We start from the raw sequence: 24636 nt of genomic DNA on the forward strand, positions 1-24636 counted from the left end.
TCCATGTTTAAGTTAATTCGTCCATCTACACCTATTTACTCGAATTAAACCCATAACACTACCAATTAAAGAAACGAAACTACTGTCCCCTTTCCCTTGTAAGCATGAAATTATTGCAGGAAATTTTATTTAGTCTTTTTTCCCCTGAGATCTGAGAGAGGGGAAGGATTTGCCGCTGCGTTTTCTTCTTCTTCGGATGGAGCTTGAATGAATGGATGAAGTGTCGCTTCTCGTAACTTTAATAATGTATTCAAACATCGCCCTATTAGTGGTCTTGACTTCTTGTCCTTTGGTTTGGTGTAATTAGCTTAACAAGACAAACGCTTTTCTTTCTCAGTTGAACATGACTTTTTAGGAGCTGTTCAAGAAATTGTCTCTTCTTTTTATTTTTCTTTTATCCATTCGGAAAAAATTATATTTCAAATTGTTGTTCATAACTCACTTGTTGCCAACAATTGGCAAGTGTTCATTTTCTACGTTCAAAGTCAAATACATCTCAGTGGAATGATTTCAACTTGACACAAAAACCCTTCAAATTCTGCCGAAATTTTTTTATTGTCAATAAAACCAAGCATTGTCAGTAGATTTGTTGTCAATTTGCTTATTGACAGACTTGGGATCTGTTAAATAAAAGTAGAATATTTTGCGATGGATTGTTATAATTACAGCTGCTTGGATAATTTAAAGTTTCGTCAATCTTCATGAATAACTTTTCTAAATTCCTTGGAATGGAGCAGGATTGAACAAAAATAAACCCAAAATCCTTTTGAAGTAAAATTTCCGAAGTAATTAAGAGTGCAACAATTTCAATTCAATTGCACTGTGTCCCCGAGTTTTAGCAATCCTTCTATGTGCCATCAGCTCTCTAGCCAGCTTTGCTTCTTGCCATTTACCAACCCTAGCATATATATTGGAAAGAAGAACATAAACTCCGCTACCCTGAGGTTCCAACTCTGTTATACGGCTTCTCAATTGATCAGCTAGATCCACATTTCCATGAATCTCACAACCATTTAAAAGAGCACCCCATATGGCAATATTTGGTTGGGTTGGCATTTTCTCAACTAACCTCTCTGCCTTTTCGAAGCAGCCTGCTCGGCTCAAGAGATCAATCATGCAACCATAGTGCTCTACTGTTGGCTCTATGCTGTAATCATCTGCCATTGAAGTGAAGTGTCTCTGACCTTCTTCTACCAACCCAAGATGGCTACATGCAGATAGAACCCCAATGTATGTGATCTCGTCAGGGATTACATTAGGATCCTCTTGCATTCTCTTGAAAGTACCTAGAGCTTCCTCTGCATGCCCGTGCATAGCTAAACCAATTATCATGCTCGTCCATGCAATCGCGTCTTTCTTTTGCAATTCACAAAAGATCTTATGCGAACTTCTTGCATCTCCAACTTTGGCATACATGTCTAACAGGGCAGTTCCAACAGCAATATCCTTGACGATGTTGGTCTTCAATACAAATGCATGAATATTTTGTCCCAATGCCAAAGCCCCCAAATGAGCACAGACACCTATGCCGCTCAGAAAGGTAGCTGTGTCCGGCTGAAACCCACCAATCATCATGTCTCGAAACAGACCTAGTGCCTCCTCAACCCTGCCATACTGATTATAAGCACCAACCATGGAATTCCATACAACCAAGCTTTTTTTAGGCATTTTGTTGAACAGCTTCCTTGCGTATCCCAAGCTACCACATTTTGCATACATATCTATAATGGCAGTTGCAAGTATCACGTTGAAATTCGAGTCTGATTCAAAGGGATCATATCCCAGTTGGCAGACACGACTGTGAACCCATTTTCCAGAATCTATATCTCTACTATGAGAGCATGCAACTAATACATTAACCAAGGTTATTTCATTAGGCTCTACACCCCAAAACTCCATGTCTTTACACACCTCAATTGCCTTCCTTGGCCAACCGTTATTAACATACCCAGAAATCAAACTAGTCCAAGCCACCACATTCCACTTAGGAATAGCATCAAACACTTTCAATCCTGCTACCATATCTGCACAGGATACATACATATTTAGTAAACCACAGGACGCATACACATCCAATTCAAACCCAGTTTTCAAAATTCGACAATGAATGCATTTCCCGTGATGTGGATTCGTAACTACTGAACATGCTTTGAGCACAAAAGGGAACGTAAAATGGTCCGGTGAGTAACCTCTTCGCTGCATTTCTCTATACATATGCACAGCCTCATCTGGGTTGTTGCTGTTTGAGTAAGCTTTGATCATAGAGTTCCAAATGTATGCACTAGGCACTTCAATTTGGCTAAAAACTGACTCTGCATAATCGAGGTCTCCAGCTTTGGGATTCGCGCAAAAATCAATAAGCCTGCTCAAGGGTATCACATATTTTATCACTGATGTAGTGATCATCAGCCCATGTAGTTGTCTCAATTCAGTCATGGTTTTGCATTTGTCTAACAAAGGCAGGATGGCGTTGTAGTGTTTCATCATAGGCTTCTTTGTTTCAACTCAGCCGCCACAAATGCCAACAGGATTCGCAGAAATGAGAGTGACCCATGTCAAATTGCTTGGAACCGGACGAGAAAACCTGTAACATACGGCAGCCATTGTTCGACTCCCTCTCTTCTAGGGTAACATGACCGAATTGTTGGCTTACGGCGGCCATTGTTTGACTCCAAATCGAACACGTCGAACACCCTCTTCTCCCTCTGCGATTTCAAAACACAACAACCGACTTTCACAGCACCGTAGCCTTTCCTTCCTCAAACCGAGACATCACAGATTTTCCCAGCCAAGCCACCTCGCCGGAAGACACCCAGAAACAGCCGACCGGTCACTCCCTTCACCGTCGCACCTTTCCAGTAAGCTCAAGCTGAAATCCCTTTCCTTTCCCTTTTGCCGTTGTGTTTCTCTGTTAACGGTACCGAATTCCCTCTCACACTTCAGTGTTCCACCATCACGCACAGAGAAGGCCCATTAGTCCCCACTCGTCGCGTCTTCTCTCTCGGTAAGTCTCTGTCGCACAACGATGCCCCTCCAGTGATTTTCGTTTCCCTTCTCTGTCAACCTTACGCCTAACAAGTCTGAAATTATTCTCACTCTTCCTCCCTCGAAGCTCTCGCCGCCGTCGATATCGGCCAGCCACTAGCCCCGTCGCACCGCTTCCGCCGCCCTCTGGCCCTCTCTCGGGAGTCGGTAAGGCTCTCTCTCTATTTCTCTCCTATCTTTCTCTGCAGCTGCCCCTCGCTCTCTCACACTCTGCACTAGGGGTGAGTTCGGTCCGGTCCGGTCCGGTCCGGTCTTGGGCCATTTTGTGGACCGGACCGGACCTATTCGGTCCAAGAATTGTATACCTTCGACCGGATCGAGTCACATATAGGATCGTTCCGGTCCGGTCCGGTCCATTTCGGTCCGGTCCGGTCTAGGGTCGGTCTGGACATGTCTAAAATGGGCCATTCAGCCCATCTAAATCTGATTTTTTTTTTGTCCAATTTCAATTTTTTTCGGCCCACTTCAAATTTTGTACATTTTTTTTAGATAAAACTACTAAAAAAAGCTTGATCTTGAAAAATACAATGATAAAAAAAAAACTATTCTATATAAAAAATTAAAAAAACCCAAATATTATGCTATTAGCCTATTAGGTATATATAGTTATAACTTATAACTTTTAGTGATATTAATACTATACTATTATACAAATATTATGCGATAATACTATAACTTTTATAATATGCTATTAAATTATTAATACTATTATACTATAACTCTTATATGAGTAAAGTTATTATAACTTATAATAGTTATATAGTTGGTACTTACTACTTAGTATAATATATTATATAATACTTATATAATACTAAATAACTATTGACTATACCAATACTAAATTACTAATATTAATAGTAACAGTAATATATATTATAATGGTATAGTGATACTAATATTATATATTATATAATAATACATTAATACTATAGACTTATAGTGATTAGTTATTATGAATCATGAATTCATGATTACTTGATTAGTATAAGTTATAACTATATAATATTATTAGTATTAGACTATTAGTAAATAGTAATATACTAATATTAGTTATAGTGATTTAGTAATTAGTACAAGTTATAACTATATTATAATATTTAATATTATAATGATATAGTGATACTAATATTAGATATTATATAATAATACATTAATACTATAGGCTTATAGTGATTAGTTATTATGAATCATGAATCCATGATTAGTATAAGTTATAACTATATTATAATATTAGTATAACTATAACTATAGTCGTAGACTCTTACTCTATATTAGACTATTAATATTTTTTTTTATATACCATATTAGAGTATAGAAGACTAGAAGTAAAGTCTAGACTATTAGTATAAATATTAATATTAGTATAAAATTATAAATATTAGTATTAGACTATTAGTTAATAATTATTTAATGGTGAGTTAGTGATATGTTAAATGAGAATTATATAATTAATATATATATATTTTTTCAATTTTAATTCGATCCGGTCCGATCCGGTCCGAAAAACCCATAGACCGTGGACCGGACCGAATTAAGTCGGTCCTATAAAATTCGGACCGAGACCGACCGGTACCATTCTCGGTCCGGTCCGGTCCGGACCGAATTGGTCGGTCCGGACCGGAAAAGGTCCGGTCGGTTTTTCCGGTCCGGACCGACCAAATATCACCCCTACTCTGCACACCAAATGTCATATTGTATAAAATATGAAATATGAGGATAAAAGAATAAAATTATATATTTTTTAAATGATGTGTAGAATATGAAACTTACGTAGCATAACTTTTTTTTAATATTTTTAAGTGTGAAAAAAAAAAACCACAATATTTTACACTAACAAGAGCTTGGAGCTGGTGCTGTAGAGGCACCCATTCTTTTATATCTGAATTATATATTAATGTTCTGAGTCAAAGATCGTGACAAATTGGATGGGATCCAATACAATATTGCAACTCATTTCTCTTAAACTTTCACATGTGATGAATTAAATCTCAGCTACATTTTCTTCAATAATTAATTAATTAATCATAGTCGTTTCTGTTTTCAGGTCATCATCTAATTACAAAAAAAATAAATAAATAAATAAAAAATAAATATATATATTTTTTAAAAAAAGCTTAAATTAAAAAGCACATAGTTTATATATATATATATATATATATATTTCTAAAAGAGTAAAATACTTAATTAACCTTATAGAAAAAAACATGAAACTAGCAAAAGGACTTTTTTTTTTTTTATAAAGAGCCGGAAGCCACCCACATAGCAGCCCCGTCCCAAATTTTATTAATAAGCCCTCACTTGTGGCGGAGGAATACCGTGGTTACAACCCGAGACCTGGGAGCTACAATTATAAAATAAACCAAAAACCCAGGACTCCAAAAAAACCATAAACTCAAACACAATACAGTTGGTAACCAAAAAAACTAGAAAACAACTAAATAAAACAAAACCAAAAACCTGCAAGAAAAAAAACCTGCACCAACAAAGAGTAAGAAAAATAAACTGAGCGCAACGAAAAAAAGACCATACCTGAAGAAAAAACCAGAGCCCATAACCCACTAGCAACGTCTTCGAGCTTTCCGAATATAGGGAAGACCCCCTTTGTCCAGCCGGATATTGCGTCTAATGGGAGCAGGCAGCGCAGATAAAGAAAACCAAGATCCAGAATGACCCTTGGCACCCATTTTGGCAAACCCATCAGCAACCGAATTACATTCTCTATAGCAGTGAACAAGAGAAACTTTAAGCCCAACTATACGGCTCTGGATTTCATCCCAATAATCTTCCATATACCACAGGCCACATCTCTGATTTCTCAACCATTTAAGCACTAACATGGAGTCTAGTTCAATCTCCACAGAAGAAATACCCAACAAACTAATGTGACGAAGCCCGTGAAGTAAACCGATCAATTCTGCATGATTATTAGAATTATGCCCAGTGGCCTCAGCAAACCCACACAGCAAATCACCTTTATCATCCCGAATGATACCTCCCGCACCTAAAGGACCCGGATTACCAAGAGAACAACCATCTACGTTAAGTTTAACCCAACATTGCTTAGGTGGCTTCCATTTGACTGAAAAAATAAATTCCTTACGCATGACATTTAATGGCACATTGAAACAATGTAGAATACCTTCATCACGCCGAGAGAGCAAATTGACATCCTTGAGTTTTAAAGCAATCCAAGAAACCCAATATTTAATGGAGCACCAAACCTATTGGACTGATTCCATCAAGCCTTCCATCCTAGCCTTACAACGACGAGCCCATAATCTCCAAGTAATGATAGCCGGAAGGAGACCCAGCAATTGACCAGGGCAATTAGAATTTTTTGCCCGCCTATACCAACACTCCACCATCTGTCTCCAAGAACCACCTTCCAACCAAGGAACACCTAGAATCACCGAACAAAGACGCCAAATTTTTTTAGCAAATTCCCCTCTCGCAAGACAATGATTAGCATCTTCATAATTAGGATTGGAACAACAATCACATCTAGAGACAATAAAAATACCAATTCTGCAAATTCTGTCATCAACAGGAAGACAATCATGTATGGCCTTCCACATAGTTATAGACATTTTTTTGGGAAGAGCAGGATGCCATACCCATTTTGCCCAAGGGAACTAGCAAAAGGACTTGATAAAAAGTTTTGCACACTTTACCAAAACTAGTAATGTAAACTATAATTTATAATTTTGTGCAATATCTCATACTGACTAATAAGTGTTTATAGTGTATAAGATCACGCATTGTTTGGAAGTTGTTTTTCTTTATAATGATTTCAATGGAATCTAATTTTACCATTTACTAGCTAGTCATTTTGGAGTATGGTCCAAATGTGACTGTAGGGCATTTCCTTGATGCCTTATACATATTATCAAAGTCTATCTACGCCATTAAGTGTGGGACTTGAGCCATGCTATCTATGATAGAATGGCCCAACGACGTGCTCATATGGATTTATTAAGTGTTGATGGTGTTTGGGATCCCACATTGCTTAAGAAATAGTAGTCTATTTAGAGTATGTGTTAGATGTAGCATACATTTCTGATTTATTGTAAATTATTACTATATTATAACTTTGATATATTACAACTTGAAATACATGTGGTGAGTCTGATCTACAACAACCCAAAGGAAGAGAACATTGAAATACTAAAAACCCAACGTATTTCAAAGTTAGGCTTCATTGGACATAACATATCCCAGCCGAGCTCTCCTCTGTTGGTTTTTCAGGCTTGATCCAGCAGGTTTTGCATGCAATTTAGAAGGGCAGCGCCTCCATATATTGGCAGGGCTATTTTCAATTATTCGAAAGCTTCCTTTTCATTCCTTCTCTTTTTTAATGAGAGGTTTACACCGATGGCGAAAGGTGGTTCAATGTCTCTCTACAGGTGGATGAGATTATGGACCATAAATATTATCAAGGTGTTGGCTCTATTCTGTCCACGCTTTTCAGCTGTACCTAAAATGACATGAGATTGCAAAAGACAACAAACCTTCTTAATGACATACCCACTTCAAAACAAATATTGCAACAATCTCTACATCAAGACTATGTGCCCATGTCCGAGTGAGCAACAGCAAAGATAGAATCAGAGAAAACTTCAAACAAAGAATGGAATACAGGTTTGCCAATCCTGGACATGACAAGCCTACACTGGGAAGGAAAAGTCTTGACAGAGAGAATTTAATCTGTCAGTCAATATCTGGTGGGAAGCCTAACCGATTTGTCATTTTTCCAGCCAATGTTAGCATGGTCGCCGAAGCTATAGAAAGAAGAAACCAGGACTGGTAACCTCAACCCCCAGAAATACCTTCATCCTCTCCGTGTACATACATATATGGATTGTTGATTATGTCCTTGTAGAACATATATATGATATTTACGTTGGAAAAAAGCATACATGTGTTTTTTTTTATGGCAACAAGTCTCAATTATTCATGCAGGATTGTTCGGACAAAATTTACAAGTGATCTGATCATACAAGTTGGAGATTCAACCTTTTTCTTGCACAAGGTGCACTCATTTACTCTGTTCTTGACAAAAGATGGAAGAATCAATCTGTGTGTGTGACCTATATCAAGCTTACATGAGGCCCTTAGAACTCCATTTCATGTATTGACCCATTTAAATGGTTGTTTCAGCTGCACAAAATTAATCATCAGGCCTGCAGAACTAGGTCTGAAAAACAAGCCTGTAAAGATGCTAACAGAATCATTAACATGTTAGTGTTTATATAAGTAAATCACGTTTCCCTATGATTGCTTTTATTCTGTAAAATGGCATGTGAATAATTCATTCACCTCCCTTTTTTGCTTTGGAAACTGGGTATGAAGCTGTATCTTAACTCTTTTGAGTGGTTTAACAAGATCAAGACTAGAATTTTTTTAACACCTAAACTAAACTGAGTATCTATGATCCCAATTAAACTGGGGTTGGCTGATGGATGCCCATCAACCAGTCATACAAGAGAATCATACTAGATATTCAGTTACCCCAATATTTTGACCAATATTCATTATCTTTGATAATCGTTCAAGATATCAAGTCAATTTTAGGCTATTTAAAACTTCATTTAAATAAAAATCTTTTTATAGCAGATTCCTATGGTCTCAAGAAGTGTATATTTGAATAGACTGGTATTCCAGAGAAACAGCAATGGCAAGAGAGACACAAGCCCCAAAATCCAACTAGATAATCTTCCAGGAGGAACCAAAACTTTTGAATTACTAGTGAGATTTTGTTACGGATGGAAGGTTGATTTAACAGCAACCAACATTGCTCCATTATATTGTGCTTCACATTTCTTGGAAATGAGGGAGGACCTTGAACCGGGAAATCTCATGTCCGAAACTGAGGCTTTTCTAAGCTTTTTAATCCTTACATCCTGGAAAGACACATTTCGGATTTTCAAAAGTTGTGAATCCATTTCTGCCTGGGCAAAGGAGCTGGAAATTGTGAAAAGGTGCTCAGAAGCCATCGCCTGGAAGGCCTGCTCAAATTCAAAAGCATTCAGCTTTGGTGAAGATGATGCAGAGTGCTTGAATATTCTAGCAAATGCTGATCAGAACTCAAAACTTGATGACAGACTTGATAATTGGTGGTTTGAAGATGTTTCATGCCTTCGAATAGATCATTTTATAGAAGTGATTCATGCCATTAAAAGTAAAGGGATGAAGTCGGAGCTTGTAGGATCATGTATAGCTCATTGGTCTGCAAAACGGCTTTCAAGGATCACTTTTGGACTGGACCAATTGACTCCCAAACATATGAATAAACAGTTACAAAGGGTTACAACTGAATGCTTGATTAAGCTGCTTCCTGTGGAGGAAAACTCAGTTTCTTGCAATTTTCTACTACACCTACTCAAGGTAGCCCTAACAGCAAAAATAAATTCTGAATTGTTGAATATGCTAGAAAGAAGAATAGGCTTCCTGTTGGAGCAATGTCGTGTTCCAGATCTCCTAGTTAAGAATTTTGGAGACAATGACAGTGTTTACGATGTGGGCATTATCATCAGGGTGGTAGAGTCTTATGTGTCTTCGGTTTCAAGCAATCCCACACCAAAAATATTTGCTGTCGGAAGGCTGGTGGATGGTTATCTTACACTGGTCGCAAGGGATGAAACCCTCCCTGCGAAAAGTTTCCAGTCACTTGCAGAAGCATTGCCAAAAGATGCTCGGTATTGTGATGACAGCCTTTACAGAGCCGTTGACATGTATCTCAAGGTACGAAAACCCAGAACTTTGTAAAATAGGAATGTCGTTTTCGATTGTATAGTATAAAGCTCAGTGGCTGCCAATCTCCTCTGGCAAAGTTCAAAGGTTAACCCTGCAAAACTGGTGATTTTTTCTACTGATATTGCAATTTATTGATGGACCTTGAGGACATGCAACCTCACATCTCAATCAGTCACTGAGAACTTGGTTTTAAGTTGCATCTGAATATTTCTTTTCTAACAATTGTGCAGATACACCCTAGCTTAACAGATGAGGAAAGATTAAGTGTATGTAGATCCCTGGAATACCATAGACTATCCCAAGAAGCCCGTGAGCATGTGATGAAGAACGACAGGCTGCCTTTGAAAATCATGACACAATTCATGCTCTTAGAGCAAGTGAACATGACTAGGTCAATGACAGCTTCTGGATCAAATTATGGAAGAAGGAAGGCGCAGGCAATTATTAGAGTGTCTAAAGGTTTAGAGAATGGCTGGATGAATCGCAAGGAAGAGATTAAGATAATGAAGAAAGAGGTTGACAACATGAAGGTGCAACTCAATGAACTACTGATGTGTAAACTAAAGCTGCAAAGACAAGTGAAGATATGCATCAATTAGAAGGAAAATCTCAGCTTTGTACGAAAAAGTCATTTTGTTGGATCTTTGGTCTTGCCTTGGTTGTTTGGAATTCAAAAACTATATTGCCACTTTAAGTATATCTGCCTGTAACCTTGTTACCTAATTTATCATTTAGGATATTGCATATTGGTTATCATTTTGGAGAATTATTCCTATCTTCACAACTAGCCAATTAAGGTTGTACCTTTAAACTTCCTTCATATGGAGGATCGTATTATATTGACTTGTGATTCTCTATCAAAATTAAGAAAGTAAAATCCATGTTATGGATGCTCTATGGCCTTTATGTCTCTGCAATGGCAGACTGGCAGCCATATGAGGCAACCTTATTTCCTGTGGGAGATGAGAGGAAGCATTTTATAGAAGTAATGAAAATCTTGGTTAATTTTCCTATCAATACTATGGTTCCTTTTAGTTTATTGGAAGATTTTTGAAGAATAGATAGTCAATATTTTTATAGCTACATCTGATGAATGAAGCAGGAGATGTATGTTTAAGCAATATTATGATAGTAGTGCAGCTGCGTACTCCAAAGATGGTTTTCAAGTCCACCAGGTTCAAGACGCCAGCTGATGATTTAAGACCTACCGAGCAAAATATTAAATTGATGTTTTTTTAAGAAGAGAATAATATCCCGAGTCCTCATTTATGACGGAGGAATACCGAAATATAAATTTGATATTAGAGTAGAATGCAACACCCTAATTTCATGAGCTATGATTACTTTGTTTTTCTCAGTATTGACGGATTCAATGAATGATTTTATCTACATATTTGAAAATTTAAAACTGTGGGTTTTAAAGTCTTAATTAATAACTGCCACATTAATTAAAGGTGCAAGACAAATCATTTTCTTTTTAATTTTTCCAAGAAAATAAGTGTCTATTTATATCCATGCTCCATGTCTACACTTCGCCCTTAAAGCATTTATGAACATAGAGAATGCGCTTAATTTAAATGCAACTGAATGAATATTTGCATTTATTATTGCTTTCATGTACCACATGATTGTTTTTTTTAATTAGGATATTATTCTGTGAAGTTTCAATTAATTACAATTATGTCAATAGTATTGGTAACAGCCAATATGATTGCTGGACAAGAGCAAACTGAGGAAGTGCACTTAATGGTATGACTGACAAAACAGAAAAGGAGACTCTTTAGGAGGTAAAACCCTTGACATTAATGATCTAATAAGGAAACCATGTATAGGATCATTAGCACGAATCATTGCCAACTATAAAGCAACTAGCAAGTTTTGGCCTATTCCTTGCAGATCCTTTCTTTCTCTTGTTTTACCTCTGGTCCATTTCACAGACAAGAGAAAATGGCCAGGGATGGCAGTGTCACAAGAGAAACTTGTAACTCATGGCCATTTAGGATTAGACTTACAACAGATCATTTGCGTTGGGATAGCCTTAAGATTTTGCCTTCAAAGGAGTTTGAAGAACACATTTTAGGTAACATGAATGAGGCTAGCCATAATGCTTTGGAAGCATGGATTCCTGTTGAACTGTCGATTCATGATGCCGATACTCGTGAAACTTATTCTGTAAAGTTGGCAAAGAAGGAGGCCTTTTGGTTCAAACCAACACCATTTCTTGATGAGAAGCAGAGAAAGGAAAAACCCTTTTATCCTTGTTCAACAATGATGGACCAACCTTGTTATGACTGGGAAGAATCCAGGAAAGAATTTGCTTATTCGATTCAGCCCTTTCGACATATTGTAAAGAAAAGAAATCTCAACTATAACCAAGAAATTGGATTGCGATGGTCAGGGAGTGAAGCTGTTAAGAAGTTAGAATTCTCAGTTTTATATGTACCAAGGTTGGACTTGCACAACTTAAGAATTTGAGAGGTAAGTGGAACAAACCACAAACAGAAGATAAATTTTAGCTTCATAGAATTTGTGTGCTTTTGACCTCATATACACTCTTATGTATGCACTGCTGTTATATTGTAATGCAGAGCATTCTTAACCTCTAATTTTTCTGATTATTCGATATTTTATCATTTCTTGATTCTGCAATGTGCAGGTTGATGCAGGTAAAGCAAAGAAGAAAAATTATATTCAATTAGATAAAGCTTTGTTGCCTTGTTTCTAAAAGGGAAGAACAATAGCATGGATTCTTCATCCTTATAATAGATTTCATATTGATAAGTTTTTATTGAAATTGAACTTTCTTTTTCCATGTCTGCTGATGTTATTGTTCTTTTGAGTTTTATATGGTGTGTACTCATCGCTGGAAACAAAGCTATATTCCCATGAGAACTCTCTCTCTCTCTCTCTCCATTATGCAACCCTAATCCTCATATGCATCATGTCAACTTATTTGCTCCATCAATCCTATAGACATTCACATACTAATATTGGGTCAAACAGGAAAATATTTTTGAATGCATTGTTTTGGTCAAGATATCCAAAACAGCATGCGTACTTGTATATCTATTATAACTAGTATCGCTACAAGTTTAGCTAATTCGACTGAAAAGATAAACATATCTCTTATATCATCTGCAGTCTTAACTCTAAATAGCCTTCGAATCATCATGATCTTCACAGTGATAATCCACGAGAATAACCGCTTATTCTTCTGCATTTTCTGGTTATTCTGCATCATCTGGTGTATCCGTGACTTTTTTCATTATTCTGCTCTTACAAGAACAAAAAATATATAAGCATTTAACCCTAAGGGGTAGCTCAGCTGGTCCGGCCTTGGTTTTGCTCCCCAATGGTCACTAGTTTTGAGTCCCCATTGGAGGTTTACCTGGTCGTTAACTTCAAGGTCCCATGAGATTAGTCGAGTTGTGCGCAAGCTGGCCCGGACACCCACGATAATCAAAAAAAAAAAAAAAAATGTAAGCATGTTCCCCACATTAGAGATGAACATCAACTTTTCATTATTGCTATCAATGAACTATCGTTTGTTGTCTGAAATCATTGCATTAGGGTGAAAGATCTGACAACTTGATCATAAAGTTTTGGGGACATCTCAGGGTTTATTGAGAATTAATCCAGCAGTTTTTTTTAGCAACAACATTAGGAGATCTCATGACTACCAATAGGATTAAATGTCTGAGAAAGGTATGATTTGGATTTGGGTTTTCTTCACCCTGATCAATTTAATTGAAGAAGTCACTCTGTCATTTCCATGTTTAACTTAAGTCGTCCATCTACACCTCTTTACTCGAAAGCCACAACACTACCAAAGAAACTGTCCCCTTATCACTTTGCAGCCTCAAATTGACAGTTTTTGACTTACCTCAAACTGGGTAGTAATGTAATGTCTATGGATAGCATCGATCTATCTGACTGATTTTAATTGAGATTGAACTAATATATTATATTTTTTCCTTAGAAAACTGCTAACATAAATGCTAAATATAATCAAGTTTTGGGTCTTTTCACTCAAATCAATGTTTATATCTAAACATCAAAACAATCCTAAACATAATCTTCATTCATTAAACATCTTACCTCCATTTCTGTAACCAAAATATATCAAAATAGCTTTCACACAAATCTATCTTCAAATATATTTTCAATGGGCCTACTGGTTTTCAAATCTCAATTCTTAGGGATTTATTCAAGTGATAAGGGCTTTGATTTTTGTTCTGGGATATTTTGATGGTGGATGTGCCTCACGAACCATGTGATAAATTAGATTGTCAAAGTGAGCTCAATTCATTTTAAATTAATTATTAATAAAATTAATTATTTTTTCAATTATTCATAAAAAAAAAAAAACACGTCTCAACTTATTTATATTTAAATAAATATCTTAATTTATTTATATTCAAACATATTACAATATTACAATGACATTCAAGTTCTAAAAAAAAAAAAAAATTAGAGAATATTTTAACCTTTGGGTAGGACGCTTGCTTAGATATAAAAAAAAAAAAAAATGAAACGTATTCGTTCCTGAAAGTTCGTAGCTTTGAGACAAAAAGCAAAATGAACCAGGAGGACGACAAGGGCAGCTCTTGCTCCACAGGGGATTTGAACCTATGCCCCATCTGCCTCGGACCCATCGTTCAAGATTCCTACCTTGATAAATGTTTCCGTATGTTTCTTTTCTCTTTTCTCTCTCTGTTTGGTTGCCGAGATAGTGAAGGAAATAAAAATCTAGAGGGTTCTTTTTAGATAATCAATATTGTTGGATTTTGAAACTTATCTATTACCTTAATTGTGGTTTCCAAATGATGAAAAATTGACATCTATTTAAGATTTCAATTTTTTTTCTTCTTAAGTCTTTTCGTTAAAGGCTGTTGTTTGTTCAATCCCATGAGTTGGGTTTTTGCAAGACCTCTAAAATTGTTATATAAAGAAACCGTTTTCACCTTTCTCTGCTTCTAATTGTTTGATTGAAAATTGGTTTGTATTTGATGTGAATTAATTTACGTCTTGTTTAAATTGTTGAAGTTTAATTATTTGTTTAAGTTTCATTTTTCCCAGCATGAAATAATCTGATCAGGTAATGTTGTGGAAGTCATGGATTGGTAAACTCATTCTCAAGAGCATTATGGTAGAAAAAAACGCAATTCCACCGTCTTTGTAGCATGTGAGTTTTATGGTCTACATAGTTTCGAAGCTGAGAAATTGAAGAGAAACTAATTACTTATTAAAAAAAATTGAAAGGAAATTAATCACCAACTGACCGCTGAAATGTCTGCAAAGGTCTTGGAGACGAGAGATGAACGGATCGCCAGATTTTTGTGGTGATATGCATGCATGCTTGTATGTGAATGTGGCGCTGCTGGTAGTGGAGTTGACTAGAGAAACTAAAGCACTTGGTAACCTAGGTTAGGGTGGTTAGGTACATCCTTGCAGAATCATCACTGTTTACTACAATTACCAGAGTTTATATTAGAAGTCAAGAGTTGTTTTGAACATTTTTCTAACCATGTCATGTTTCTTAATTTTGTTGCCTATAATTCAAGAATATATAATGCTTGTTATTAATTTCCCAATTTGATGGGGAGTGAACATACTGCTTTCTTCCGCTGTTAGCGTGAAGTTAGTGCAGGAAATTGTATTTAGGTGCCGTTTGGAAGTGGTTGAGATGAGATGAGATGAGATGATTTGAGACGAAAGTTGAATAAAATATTGTTAGAATATTATTTTTTAATACTATTATTGTTTTGGAATTTAAAAAAGTTGAATTGTTTATTATATTTTGTGTGGAAATTTGAAAAAGTTGTAATAATGAGATGTGATGAGACGAGATGAAACACTTCTTGTATCCAAACGGGGCCTAATCTTTTATTAATCTTGGTGATTTTATTCATATGTTACAGATAAGTTTTGTTACACTTGCATTGTACAATGGACCAAAGTAGTTGCTGGCAAGCTGTCTCGCCCGCTTCCCTCTGTAAAATGTCCTCTCTGCAAGGTTCATTTTGGTCTATTTTATTTTCAGACTACTGCACCCCAGTTGAGTTTCTTTTTTCTTTCCATACCAGTTTGCTTTTCATGTTTTGGTTATGGCTTCCACCAGCTAAGAGTTTCATTCACAGATAGCAATATGCAATCTAATGTCACAAATTATTATAGTCATGCTTTTGTCTATCTGGAAAAACTTCACAGATTGGTTCAGAATCGGTGACAAGATTATTATCACAAATTGACACTATAATTTTGTTTAATTTGTAGACTGAAAATTTTTCTATTATACATGGATATGATGGAAATTCTTTTCAACAGCACCATATCAATCAGGATTTTGAACATAGGTATCATCCTGTCAATTTCTTCTTTCGGTTTTTTTTTTTTTTGCCTTTATGATATTTTTTATTGGTGCCTTCTTCTATGTTATTAGATTCCGTTGTTTATGTTACTTCATGTAATGGTGCTGCAGTTTTGTATTAACAAGAGGACACAAGTACAGATTACAGTGCTATTACTCTGAACCAGGTCTTATTTGGTTTCTTCTCATTGCTATCTGTTTGTTATTCTATTGCCTGATAAAGCCATTGTTTCCCAATATTCACTTTTTAAATCTACTGCATGTTCAATCAGGTGTCGTAAGTGACATATTCAATGCATCACGGTATTGGAAGTCTCGTAAGTACCTTCAGCCAAACCGCTGGCTCCAAAGTTGGTTGAGAAGGGAAATTCAAGCTCTGATGCAGGTCTTGTATAAACCAGTTTATTGTTTCCTTAATGTACATAGAAAATGTTTCAATGTCCCTAGAATCTTCATGATTGAGTTCTACATATCAATTAACATAGACCCTCATTTAGAAAGTAGGCAGTATAATGAAAACTGTTAGAATCAAGTGTGATGTAGAAAAAACACGATAGGCATTTAGGTGTTTTATTTTCTAATTCAAATTCCTTGGCTGATTGCTCCAATATAGGACATATTTTTCAGTATATATTAAGGTCCTTGTTTGAATGCTTATCGGTTGTGTGAATATGTTCTCATCAAATCATCAGCTATAAATTTCTATGATTGTGAGTTCACCATGTTTACTTTTTCTGCTTTCTAATGCAGCTACATAATTTTGACTCTTGTTGAGTAACGGTTACCTTTCGCAACTTCATTTGTAGGAGGAAGATGTTGACATTATTGTGCACCACATACTTGGTGTAATTGACTCATTTGTATCCCGGTAATATTTTACTACCATCTGCATCTTAAACAGATTGAATACGAGTTGATAACGGAAAGCGATCATCTAATGTTCACAATTTATATTTCCTAGTTCTTTTGCTTCTTTGGATGGGATACAACAAAAGGTTTACTATGAAAGAATGATTATATTGGATGTTAATGACCCACAGTTAAACACTCGAGTGCCACACTTTCCAGGAACGAGCCAAAAAGTCATGTAAAAATTCCTGAAACGAAAGGAGAAGAGTTGAAGGCTTTAGTCTCTGACGCTGCAAGGCCCTTTCTAGGAGCAAGAACAGATCGATTTATAAACGAGGTGGAACTATTTCTTGCTTCAGGTTTGAACATTGAAGCCTATGATGCTGTGTACATGCAGAGATTAGGTTGGAGTTTTCCTGGAGTCACCAGTGAGGCTTCTGAAGGAGCACTTAGTGGACAGACAACTGTAATTCCATACCTGTATATATTTGATGCAGACTCTGATGGACCTGATTAAATAAACTTCTTACAATTTGTCATTTTTTTCATTTTTTTTTCTTTTTTTTTAAAGAGGACGGAACCTCCACATTATTAAAATAACTCATTTAGGCGGAGGAATCACCATAAATACATCAATGAAAGTCCCTCAACAAAAAATCCCAAACACCCATCCAAAAGCTGTTAACGTCTAACATAAGGTAAACTCATTCTATCTGTACGGATAAGACTCTTAAGTCTACCTCAAGTCTTGAGTCATTTTTTTTCATTCATTAATGTCTTTGTTTTGTTTCCAAAATTGGATACAAGTAAAGAGCCCTCAAAAGATTTTAGGAGCCTCACTTGCAGAAAATTCTTTGTTGAGGGCTTGTGTATTCTGGAATTAGTCGGGATGCTGTTTTCATATACCCGATGTCAATAAAAAAAAAAAAAAAAATTAGGAGCTTGAACCTGCATATTTTCCAGTGCAAATTAGACTGAATTCAATGGATGACTGAAGTGACACAACATCCCCATCTTGTTTGCAACTTCGGGTTAGCTCATTAAGCCAGCTTCTTGAGTGCATATGGACTTTTTATAAATTACTTTAACCTTAAATTACACCATTTGTGGACATTTAACTTAAAATGGATAAGGTTGTAATCCAAATTCTATGTTTTTTTTTTTTTGTGTGTGTGTGTGGGCCCCATTATCATGGATGGAGCATTCCAAGCTGTGGATGCGGTTGGTCCAAAACACCGTCCGTACATTTCTATCTTTGCCTTGGGCTATAATCTTCGAAACCTGAGAACCTAAGGCTAAAGTGTCTGAAATTTGAATAAGTAAAGCGTAATACGGTAATGATACGACAACGTTTTATTTGGTAAAGTGGTAAAATTGGCCTTGGCTGCACCACTTTAATCCGTTTAAAACACGTATGGCATGGCATCCGTCAGGGAGCTTAGTAACGGACATGGCAAGAGACTCAGATTATGGAGCTTTCGTGGAGAAGTTCCTGCTCCAACCAAGCTCTTCACCTCATGAGCTTCCCTTGAATTCCCTCACCTTTGCCGTTAAAGACATGTGAGTACGATTAACTTTACTTCCATTTCTTTGATTTTCGTTGTACCACCACTATTTCTTAAATTTCCCACGGACCAGACCGCGGTGTGTACGAGAAAAACTCAAAGAGAGGTTCTTGTTCTCGTTTTCTATTGTTCTGAAACGTCTGTTCACTATAGGAATTTTTAATCTTTGTGTGTGGGTGGGGGACGTGTCATGTGTGTCCAATCATATATCGATTTTCATGTTGGATACGTGAAAACTCAAGGGGACTTGCTTGTTTCCATGTTCCTTTGAACTCCTTGATCAGTTTAAGTATCGCGTTTAGTCCATTCTTTCTGAATTTTAATGTTTGTCTGTGGAACTAGTGTGTCTGTCAGTGCCTATTCATATATTAATTTGAGCTTGTGGTATTTTTATGTATCTTTTTCTAGGGTGCATCCGAGCTCATGCAACGCTATTTCTGGAGTCGGAAATTTGTCTCAGTTTCATCTGTTTTATCCACATTAGTTCGAAGTGCAAGAAAGCTAGTGGATCTGTGATGCTTTGCAAAATTTTATTTTGAGTGCATTTTTTTTATTTTTTTATTAACTTTGATTTGGAAACAGATTTGATGTGGATGGATATGTGACTGGGCTTGGAAATCCTGACTGGTCGAGAACTCATGCGGCTGCCACATCAACAGCCCCAGCCGTTTTGGCCGTATTAAGGGGAGGTGCTACATGCATTGGTAAAACTGTAATGGATGAAATGGCATACAGGTTAGCATTGGAAAGGCCAGTGACTTGATTGATTTTCTATAAACTTCTTTTTTGTTCGTATAGAAAGTTAACATTCATTCCCATAAGTCATTGTAGATGTCTGTATTTTCTAAATGTCTAAGATAAGAAAAATGGGTAATTACACTTCTCATCCACAAACTATCATCTACTTTTCACTTTACGTCCTAAAACTAGCTATATTTTCCAACTTGCACCCTTGATTAAGATCTGACCATTGAGATGAACGAACAATAGGCCATGTGGCACAATCTTGATAGTCAAATTTGATTGGAGGCTTCAAAGTGAAACTTATTGGTAATTAAGGGTGTAAGTTGAATTTCTTTTTAGTTTAGAAAGCAAAATAAAACTTTGGTGGTAGTTTGTGAGTGAAAAGTGTACCTCTTTGTCTGAAGTCTCTCTAGTATAAACAGTTGTTTTGTGCTTTGAAATGATATGAGCATGATGCTAAGCCAATTTATTTCCTATGGTTCCCAATTGCTTCCTAAATAGGTGTGGGCTCTCACTCATTTATTCATCTTGGAAAAATAGATCCTTGAGTATTCACATCATTAATTCAAGACCATTTTTTGGCAGTATAAATGGAGAAAACATACATTATGGAACACCTAGAAATCCATGTGTGCCTGATCGGGTACCAGGAGGATCTTCCAGTGGGTCTGCTGTTGCAGTTGGTGCAAAGCTTGTAGATTTCGCCTTAGGTGAGTTTCTTTCATGAACAAGTCATATGTTCTTGGCTTGCCCTAACTAGATTGAACCAAGTAGTTCTCTCTATCATAGGAACCGACACTGGAGGAAGTGTAAGAGTACCTGCATCATATTGTGGAATTCTGGGGTTTCGGCCTTCACATGATGCCATCTCTACTGCTGGAGTTATTCCCATGGCACAAAGTTTTGATACAGTGGGTAAGGAACCAACTATGTGATGGCTTGATTCCTGTTTATCTCACATTTAAATGTAACTAGTAAAACTCAGCTCTGCACCTGAAACTATTGCAAAATGGTGATGAAATTGTTGGCATTGGCACACTGATTTTGACAGATTTTGACAATGATGCAACAAAAATATGCATGTTGTTTAGTTTTTCTCAACTTGTCTCTAATTTTTCCTCTTTTTAATTCTCGCTAATCATCCAGCCATCTTTGTCTGCTTTAGGGTATGTATGTCTTTGTGTGTCTATTCTTGTGTCTGTAGCATTCATAATAACTTTCAATACTTCTGAATAACAGAGTTTAAACATTCAGAGGTGGTAATTCTAGAAGCTTTGGGCTGTACTCTAAATGATAAAAGCATATAAAGTATTCTTCATAAAAATAAAAATAAAAAGTATTCTTCATCAAATAGACCAGCCAATTTCTGCTATTTTTTGTTTAATAGTGTGGTACAGCGATAACGTCTTCCACTTCTAGATCCTCCTACTGGTATTGGACTAATTCTAGTGGGACTGGAGCCATTGATGCATACCACATGTCCTATAACTAGAGATATGGGACACATGGAAAATTTCCAAGGGTCCAATTCCAGTAGCTGGACCCTGTATGAAAATCTTTTTTTTGTTTTTTTTCCTTTTGGCACCTCACTCTTTTGACACCTACGTTTCATCCAGGATGGTTTGCCAGGAACCCTGTGATTTTGAATAGAGTTGGACGAGTATTATTGAATTTACCAGATGTGGATCCTGTTAAACCGACTCAGATAATTATTGCTGAGGATTGTTTCCAGCTTTCAACCATTCCAAGTGATCGAGTTTCTCAGCCTCTTATTAAATCAGTGGAAAAGTTATTTGGGGGTAAGTGCGTTGACCATGTGAATCTGTCATCTACCTAGTTTTTTTTTTGTGGGAGAAATTTAAACATCCCATAAATTCTAGATAACTCCATCCTTTGTGGTTTTTTCCCTCTCAGCAACTCCATCCCAAGTCTTAGCAAAAAAAAAAAAAAACTCCATCCCAAGTACTCAATGTCACAACATGTTTTCATTAATACTGCAGGTCATCTTCTAAAGCATGCAATCCTAGGGGATTATGTCAAGGACAAAGTTCCAAGCTTAAAACCCTTCTTGAGTGGAGGAAAGGCAGATCAAGAGCATAATATACCATCTTTAGCTGCACTTTCAAGTGCCATGCGGTTACTCCAGAGGTGCAGATTGTCACCCACTCAATTGATTCAATCAACTTGAACGATAGTGATATTGGTCTGGATCATGCTAGATAAAAATACTGTCCTTTTATAAACATTGTTCCTGACCTAGTTAACATTTCAAAGTATAGGTATGAATTCAAGATTAACCATGGTGAGTGGGTTTCTACTGTCAAACCTGATCTGGGTCCTGGGATATCAGAGCGGGTATGGGAAGCTCTTAAGACAACGGATGTCAATGTGGATATCTGCCACTCAGTAAAGACTGAATTACGGGCCGCTCTTATTGCTCTTCTAGGGGTACACTCTCTTTCTCATCCTCTGAATGTTTTTATGAGATTACATGTATGTGCTTAGATACATGCATGTATGCCTCTTCGTAGGAGACACCATTCTATTTGTTTTATGCTCTAGATGAAAATCAAGCGACTATGCTATATCCAGCTTATTTCCTGGAGATGTCATCCCAAAGTAGAAGTGGAATGTTTTCTTGAAGAATTGCACAATATTTAAACGAATACCTATACTGAATTGCGGCAAAAAATAAAAGTAAAATTGAATTTTCAATATGTTTTTTGTCATATTCCACATTTACCTATTGGAGTTTTAAAATTTCTCCCTAAATTTTTAAGAGTGTTGAGAGTTGTAGGATGACAAATTTTAAAGAATAGTAGTGGCATTCAGTATGATTCCTTGTTTGTATTTCAAAATGGAGCAACTTATTAAAGAATAGTCTACCAGATCCGCATCTCCCTTCACTTTGCTCTCATTAGAAACTTACTAGCAACAGAAATAGTGACTCCATGAGTCCATCTCTGATTTATGCACTATCCTTTTTCTGTTATCTTGACTAACATTTTTGAATGATGACGATTATTCAGGATTTTGGTGTCCTAGCAATCCCCACAGTTCCAGGGCCTCCACCAAAATTACAAACAGATCCAGCTCCATTGGAAACATTCCGTGCAAGAGCTTTTAGCTTGCTCTCAATTGGTGGGGTATCTGGATTCTGCCAGGTTCTCTCTCTCTCTCTCTCTCTCTCTCTCTCTCTCTCTCTGTATGTTTGCAACGGAGGGTGCAATTTTTGAGACGTGACAATTTTACTTTTTCCTTGTTTATGTAAAAACCTTTTGGACATCCACGAAACTTGTTTCTGCAAATCTACAGGTGAGCATACCACTAGGTCTGTATGATAATCTTCCTGTGGCAATATCCTTGTTGGCCAAACATGGTTCAGATGGGTTCCTGCTTAATCTTGTCAAAACTTTGTATGACACTCTCGAAAAAGAGGTTGGAATTGCTGAGAGAACGAGTTACTGAACTCTGTCTCATCTGATCACAGTCTCATCCTAAGATTTAATTGTAAGTCCTATATCCTGCTCAAAAGATATTATTATACCGGGAAAAAGGTTCAGCTTGCTTGCAGTTTTTGTGCCACATAGGCTTCTCCTTGGAACTTCTCTAAGGGACTCTGAAAGGTAACTGATAACTACTTGAAAATTGATTTATTGCACAAAAAACTGCAGTCTCATTTCCAACAGAATGGATTAACCTCAGAGACCAGGACTTTCTCCGGTTCTACTTTCAGTTCGAGATGATCAGGGAATGTTGCCCTTGCCCAGGGATGTTAGAATTCCTTTTCTGTTAAGAGTTAATGTTGCAGATTTAAAAGTTTGTCTCTATAACTTAGCCCAAAATCTAACATAATACTGGGATTATATTGAATCATGTTGACAAGTTGGTACAGTATTGATCTATCTGAAAACCAACACATGTTTGTTTAGAACATTGAGCGGGTCACTTTTTAGTAGGAAGGGGACCTGCAAGATCAGCTATGCTTCAATAGGTTAACAAGAAAGAAGAGAGAAAAGTGAGTTCTTATATGAATGCTCCCAGGTCGGCTGAACCCTAAAGATTAATAGGTTAGCAAGGTCTTACATTTGCTTTGAGAAACATTGATATGCACACATTCCAACCATAACTTTTACACAATTCTTTATTAAAATATTATTATTTTGTAAATTTAAATCCATCAAAATAATATAAAACTCAAATAACTTTGAAATAAATTAATATTTTGATAATGAATTGTTTAAAAAGTTGTATTTTAAGTTGTATACATAGCATTTTCCATGCTTTTATGTTGTCTTTCATATTCCTGCTATTTCTTGTTTTTTGGTTTATTTTTATTACTTTGTCGACAAAGTACCATTTATTTTATAATTTATTACTTTTAATTATCGAACAGTTATTGTTAGAAGAGGAGATAAATTGAAAACATGAAACAATTTTAAATAATGGGTTAACATCTCGTTTGTTTTCAGAAAACATCTCATCACATCATTACAATTTTTTTAAATCCTCACACAAAATAAAATAAATAATTTAATTTTTTTAAATTTTAAAATAAAAATAATATTAAAAAATATATTTTAATAATATTTTATTTAATTTTTTAATTTTAATTTTAACTTATCTATGTAAACAAACAAGCACAGAAAAAACATGGTAAAAGATGAAGGTAGGTGAGTCATGAGTCATGAGTGAGGCATTGTAGACGCCCTCTTGCATCTTCCACCGAAAGTATGTTCAAACTTGAATGTTTAGACAAACACCCCCAATTTTTTAGAGTTTGGCGTTGACTTTGGTAATTTCAAGTTTGGAGTGAACCCATTTAGGTGGGAGAGCACAATGTCAATCCCCAAGCGCCTCTCAGCCTCTTGTGAAACACCACGACATGATCGAATGGAACTTTTAGCCTCGTTTGTTTTTAAAAATGAGATGAGATTAAAGTTAAAAAATTAAATAAAATATTGTTAGAATATATTTTTTAATATTATTTTTATTTTAAAATTTAAAAAAAATTAAATTGTTTATTTTATTTTGTATTGGAAGTTGAAAAAATTATAATGATTAAATGAAATAAGATGAGATGTTTTTCAAAAACAAACGAAGCCTTAGGTTAGGCATTCAGAAAGTTGGATCCATTTGGACGGATATCTGCTCAGGTTTTATCCATGTGAGTGTCTGGATTTCATATATGGCTCCTACCTTGATGCAGGTATGGTTATATAATAATGTGAATATTCAATTTGACATTTAAAAAAGTTGATTTATGGCTAAAATGACATCGTTTTGATCTTTAAAAAACAACATTTAATA

At 36.1% G+C, this 24636-nt stretch overlaps 4 protein-coding genes across 8 annotated transcripts; 3 read left to right on the top strand and 1 right to left on the bottom strand.

Moving 5' to 3' along the window:
- Positions 1-750: 750 nt before the first annotated feature.
- On the bottom strand, positions 751-3236 carry LOC109005524 (putative pentatricopeptide repeat-containing protein At3g05240). Of its 2 annotated transcripts, XM_035682632.1 has the most exons (2): positions 2190-3236; positions 751-2024 (listed from the first exon to the last, which is right to left on the bottom strand). In XM_035682632.1, the coding sequence occupies exons 1-2, from the start codon at positions 2485-2487 to the stop codon at positions 790-792; spliced, it is 1533 nt and encodes a 510-aa protein (XP_035538525.1). In that variant the 5' UTR covers positions 2488-3236; the 3' UTR covers positions 751-789. The 2 variants fall into 2 exon arrangements, with proteins under 2 accessions (XP_035538525.1, XP_035538524.1); XM_035682631.1 differs by having other exon boundaries at positions 751-3236.
- A 4223-nt stretch (positions 3237-7459) lies between these two features.
- Positions 7460-10601, top strand: LOC108983819 (root phototropism protein 3-like). The gene is made up of 4 exons (XM_018955588.2): positions 7460-7848; positions 8005-8074; positions 8659-9786; positions 10029-10601. Exons 1-4 carry the CDS (start codon positions 7673-7675, stop codon positions 10395-10397), a joined length of 1743 nt encoding a protein of 580 aa, XP_018811133.1. The 5' UTR covers positions 7460-7672; the 3' UTR covers positions 10398-10601.
- A 3725-nt stretch (positions 10602-14326) lies between these two features.
- On the top strand, positions 14327-17565 carry LOC108983818. Of its 2 annotated transcripts, none has more exons than XM_018955585.2 (7): positions 14327-14485; positions 15720-15814; positions 16075-16154; positions 16280-16335; positions 16441-16553; positions 16975-17036; positions 17237-17565. In XM_018955585.2, the coding sequence occupies exons 1-7, from the start codon at positions 14377-14379 to the stop codon at positions 17532-17534; spliced, it is 813 nt and encodes a 270-aa protein (XP_018811130.1). In that variant the 5' UTR covers positions 14327-14376; the 3' UTR covers positions 17535-17565. The 2 variants fall into 2 exon arrangements, with proteins under 2 accessions (XP_018811130.1, XP_018811131.1); XM_018955586.2 differs by having other exon boundaries at positions 14468-14485; positions 15720-15855.
- Positions 17566-18338: 773 nt separating this feature from the next.
- Positions 18339-23260, top strand: LOC108983825 (amidase 1). Of its 3 annotated transcripts, none has more exons than XM_018955595.2 (10): positions 18339-18577; positions 19165-19317; positions 19912-20036; positions 20116-20241; positions 20943-21125; positions 21327-21474; positions 21606-21774; positions 22356-22490; positions 22642-22836; positions 23001-23260. In XM_018955595.2, the coding sequence occupies exons 1-9, from the start codon at positions 18432-18434 to the stop codon at positions 22792-22794; spliced, it is 1338 nt and encodes a 445-aa protein (XP_018811140.1). In that variant the 5' UTR covers positions 18339-18431; the 3' UTR covers positions 22795-22836; positions 23001-23260. The 3 variants fall into 3 exon arrangements, with proteins under 3 accessions (XP_018811140.1, XP_018811139.1, XP_018811141.1); XM_018955596.2 differs by adding an exon at positions 18991-19082 and having other exon boundaries at positions 18470-18577; positions 22642-23260; XM_018955594.2 differs by having other exon boundaries at positions 22642-23260.
- Positions 23261-24636: the final 1376 nt, after the last annotated feature.

The sequence above is a fragment of the Juglans regia genome, chromosome 11, assembly GCF_001411555.2.
Source record: "Juglans regia cultivar Chandler chromosome 11, Walnut 2.0, whole genome shotgun sequence".
NCBI classification, from domain to species: domain Eukaryota; kingdom Viridiplantae; phylum Streptophyta; class Magnoliopsida; order Fagales; family Juglandaceae; genus Juglans; species Juglans regia.

Coding starts and splice junctions, on each gene's coding strand:
- LOC108983818 (XM_018955585.2), top strand. CDS start 14,377: ATGAACCAGGAGGACGACAAGGGCAGCTCTTGCTCCACAGGGGATTTG. Junction 16,155..16,279: donor AATCAGGATTTTGAACATAG/GTATCATCCTGT, acceptor ATGGTGCTGCAG/TTTTGTATTAACAAGAGGAC. Junction 16,336..16,440: donor GTGCTATTACTCTGAACCAG/GTCTTATTTGGT, acceptor ATGTTCAATCAG/GTGTCGTAAGTGACATATTC.
- LOC108983825 (XM_018955594.2), top strand. CDS start 18,432: ATGGCATGGCATCCGTCAGGGAGCTTAGTAACGGACATGGCAAGAGAC. Junction 20,037..20,115: donor GCTTGTAGATTTCGCCTTAG/GTGAGTTTCTTT, acceptor TCTCTATCATAG/GAACCGACACTGGAGGAAGT. Junction 21,475..21,605: donor GCCATGCGGTTACTCCAGAG/GTGCAGATTGTC, acceptor TTCAAAGTATAG/GTATGAATTCAAGATTAACC.
- LOC109005524 (XM_035682631.1), bottom strand. CDS start 2,487: ATGATGAAACACTACAACGCCATCCTGCCTTTGTTAGACAAATGCAAA.
- LOC108983819 (XM_018955588.2), top strand. CDS start 7,673: ATGGAATACAGGTTTGCCAATCCTGGACATGACAAGCCTACACTGGGA. Junction 7,849..8,004: donor GAAAGAAGAAACCAGGACTG/GTAACCTCAACC, acceptor TTATTCATGCAG/GATTGTTCGGACAAAATTTA. Junction 9,787..10,028: donor CCGTTGACATGTATCTCAAG/GTACGAAAACCC, acceptor ACAATTGTGCAG/ATACACCCTAGCTTAACAGA.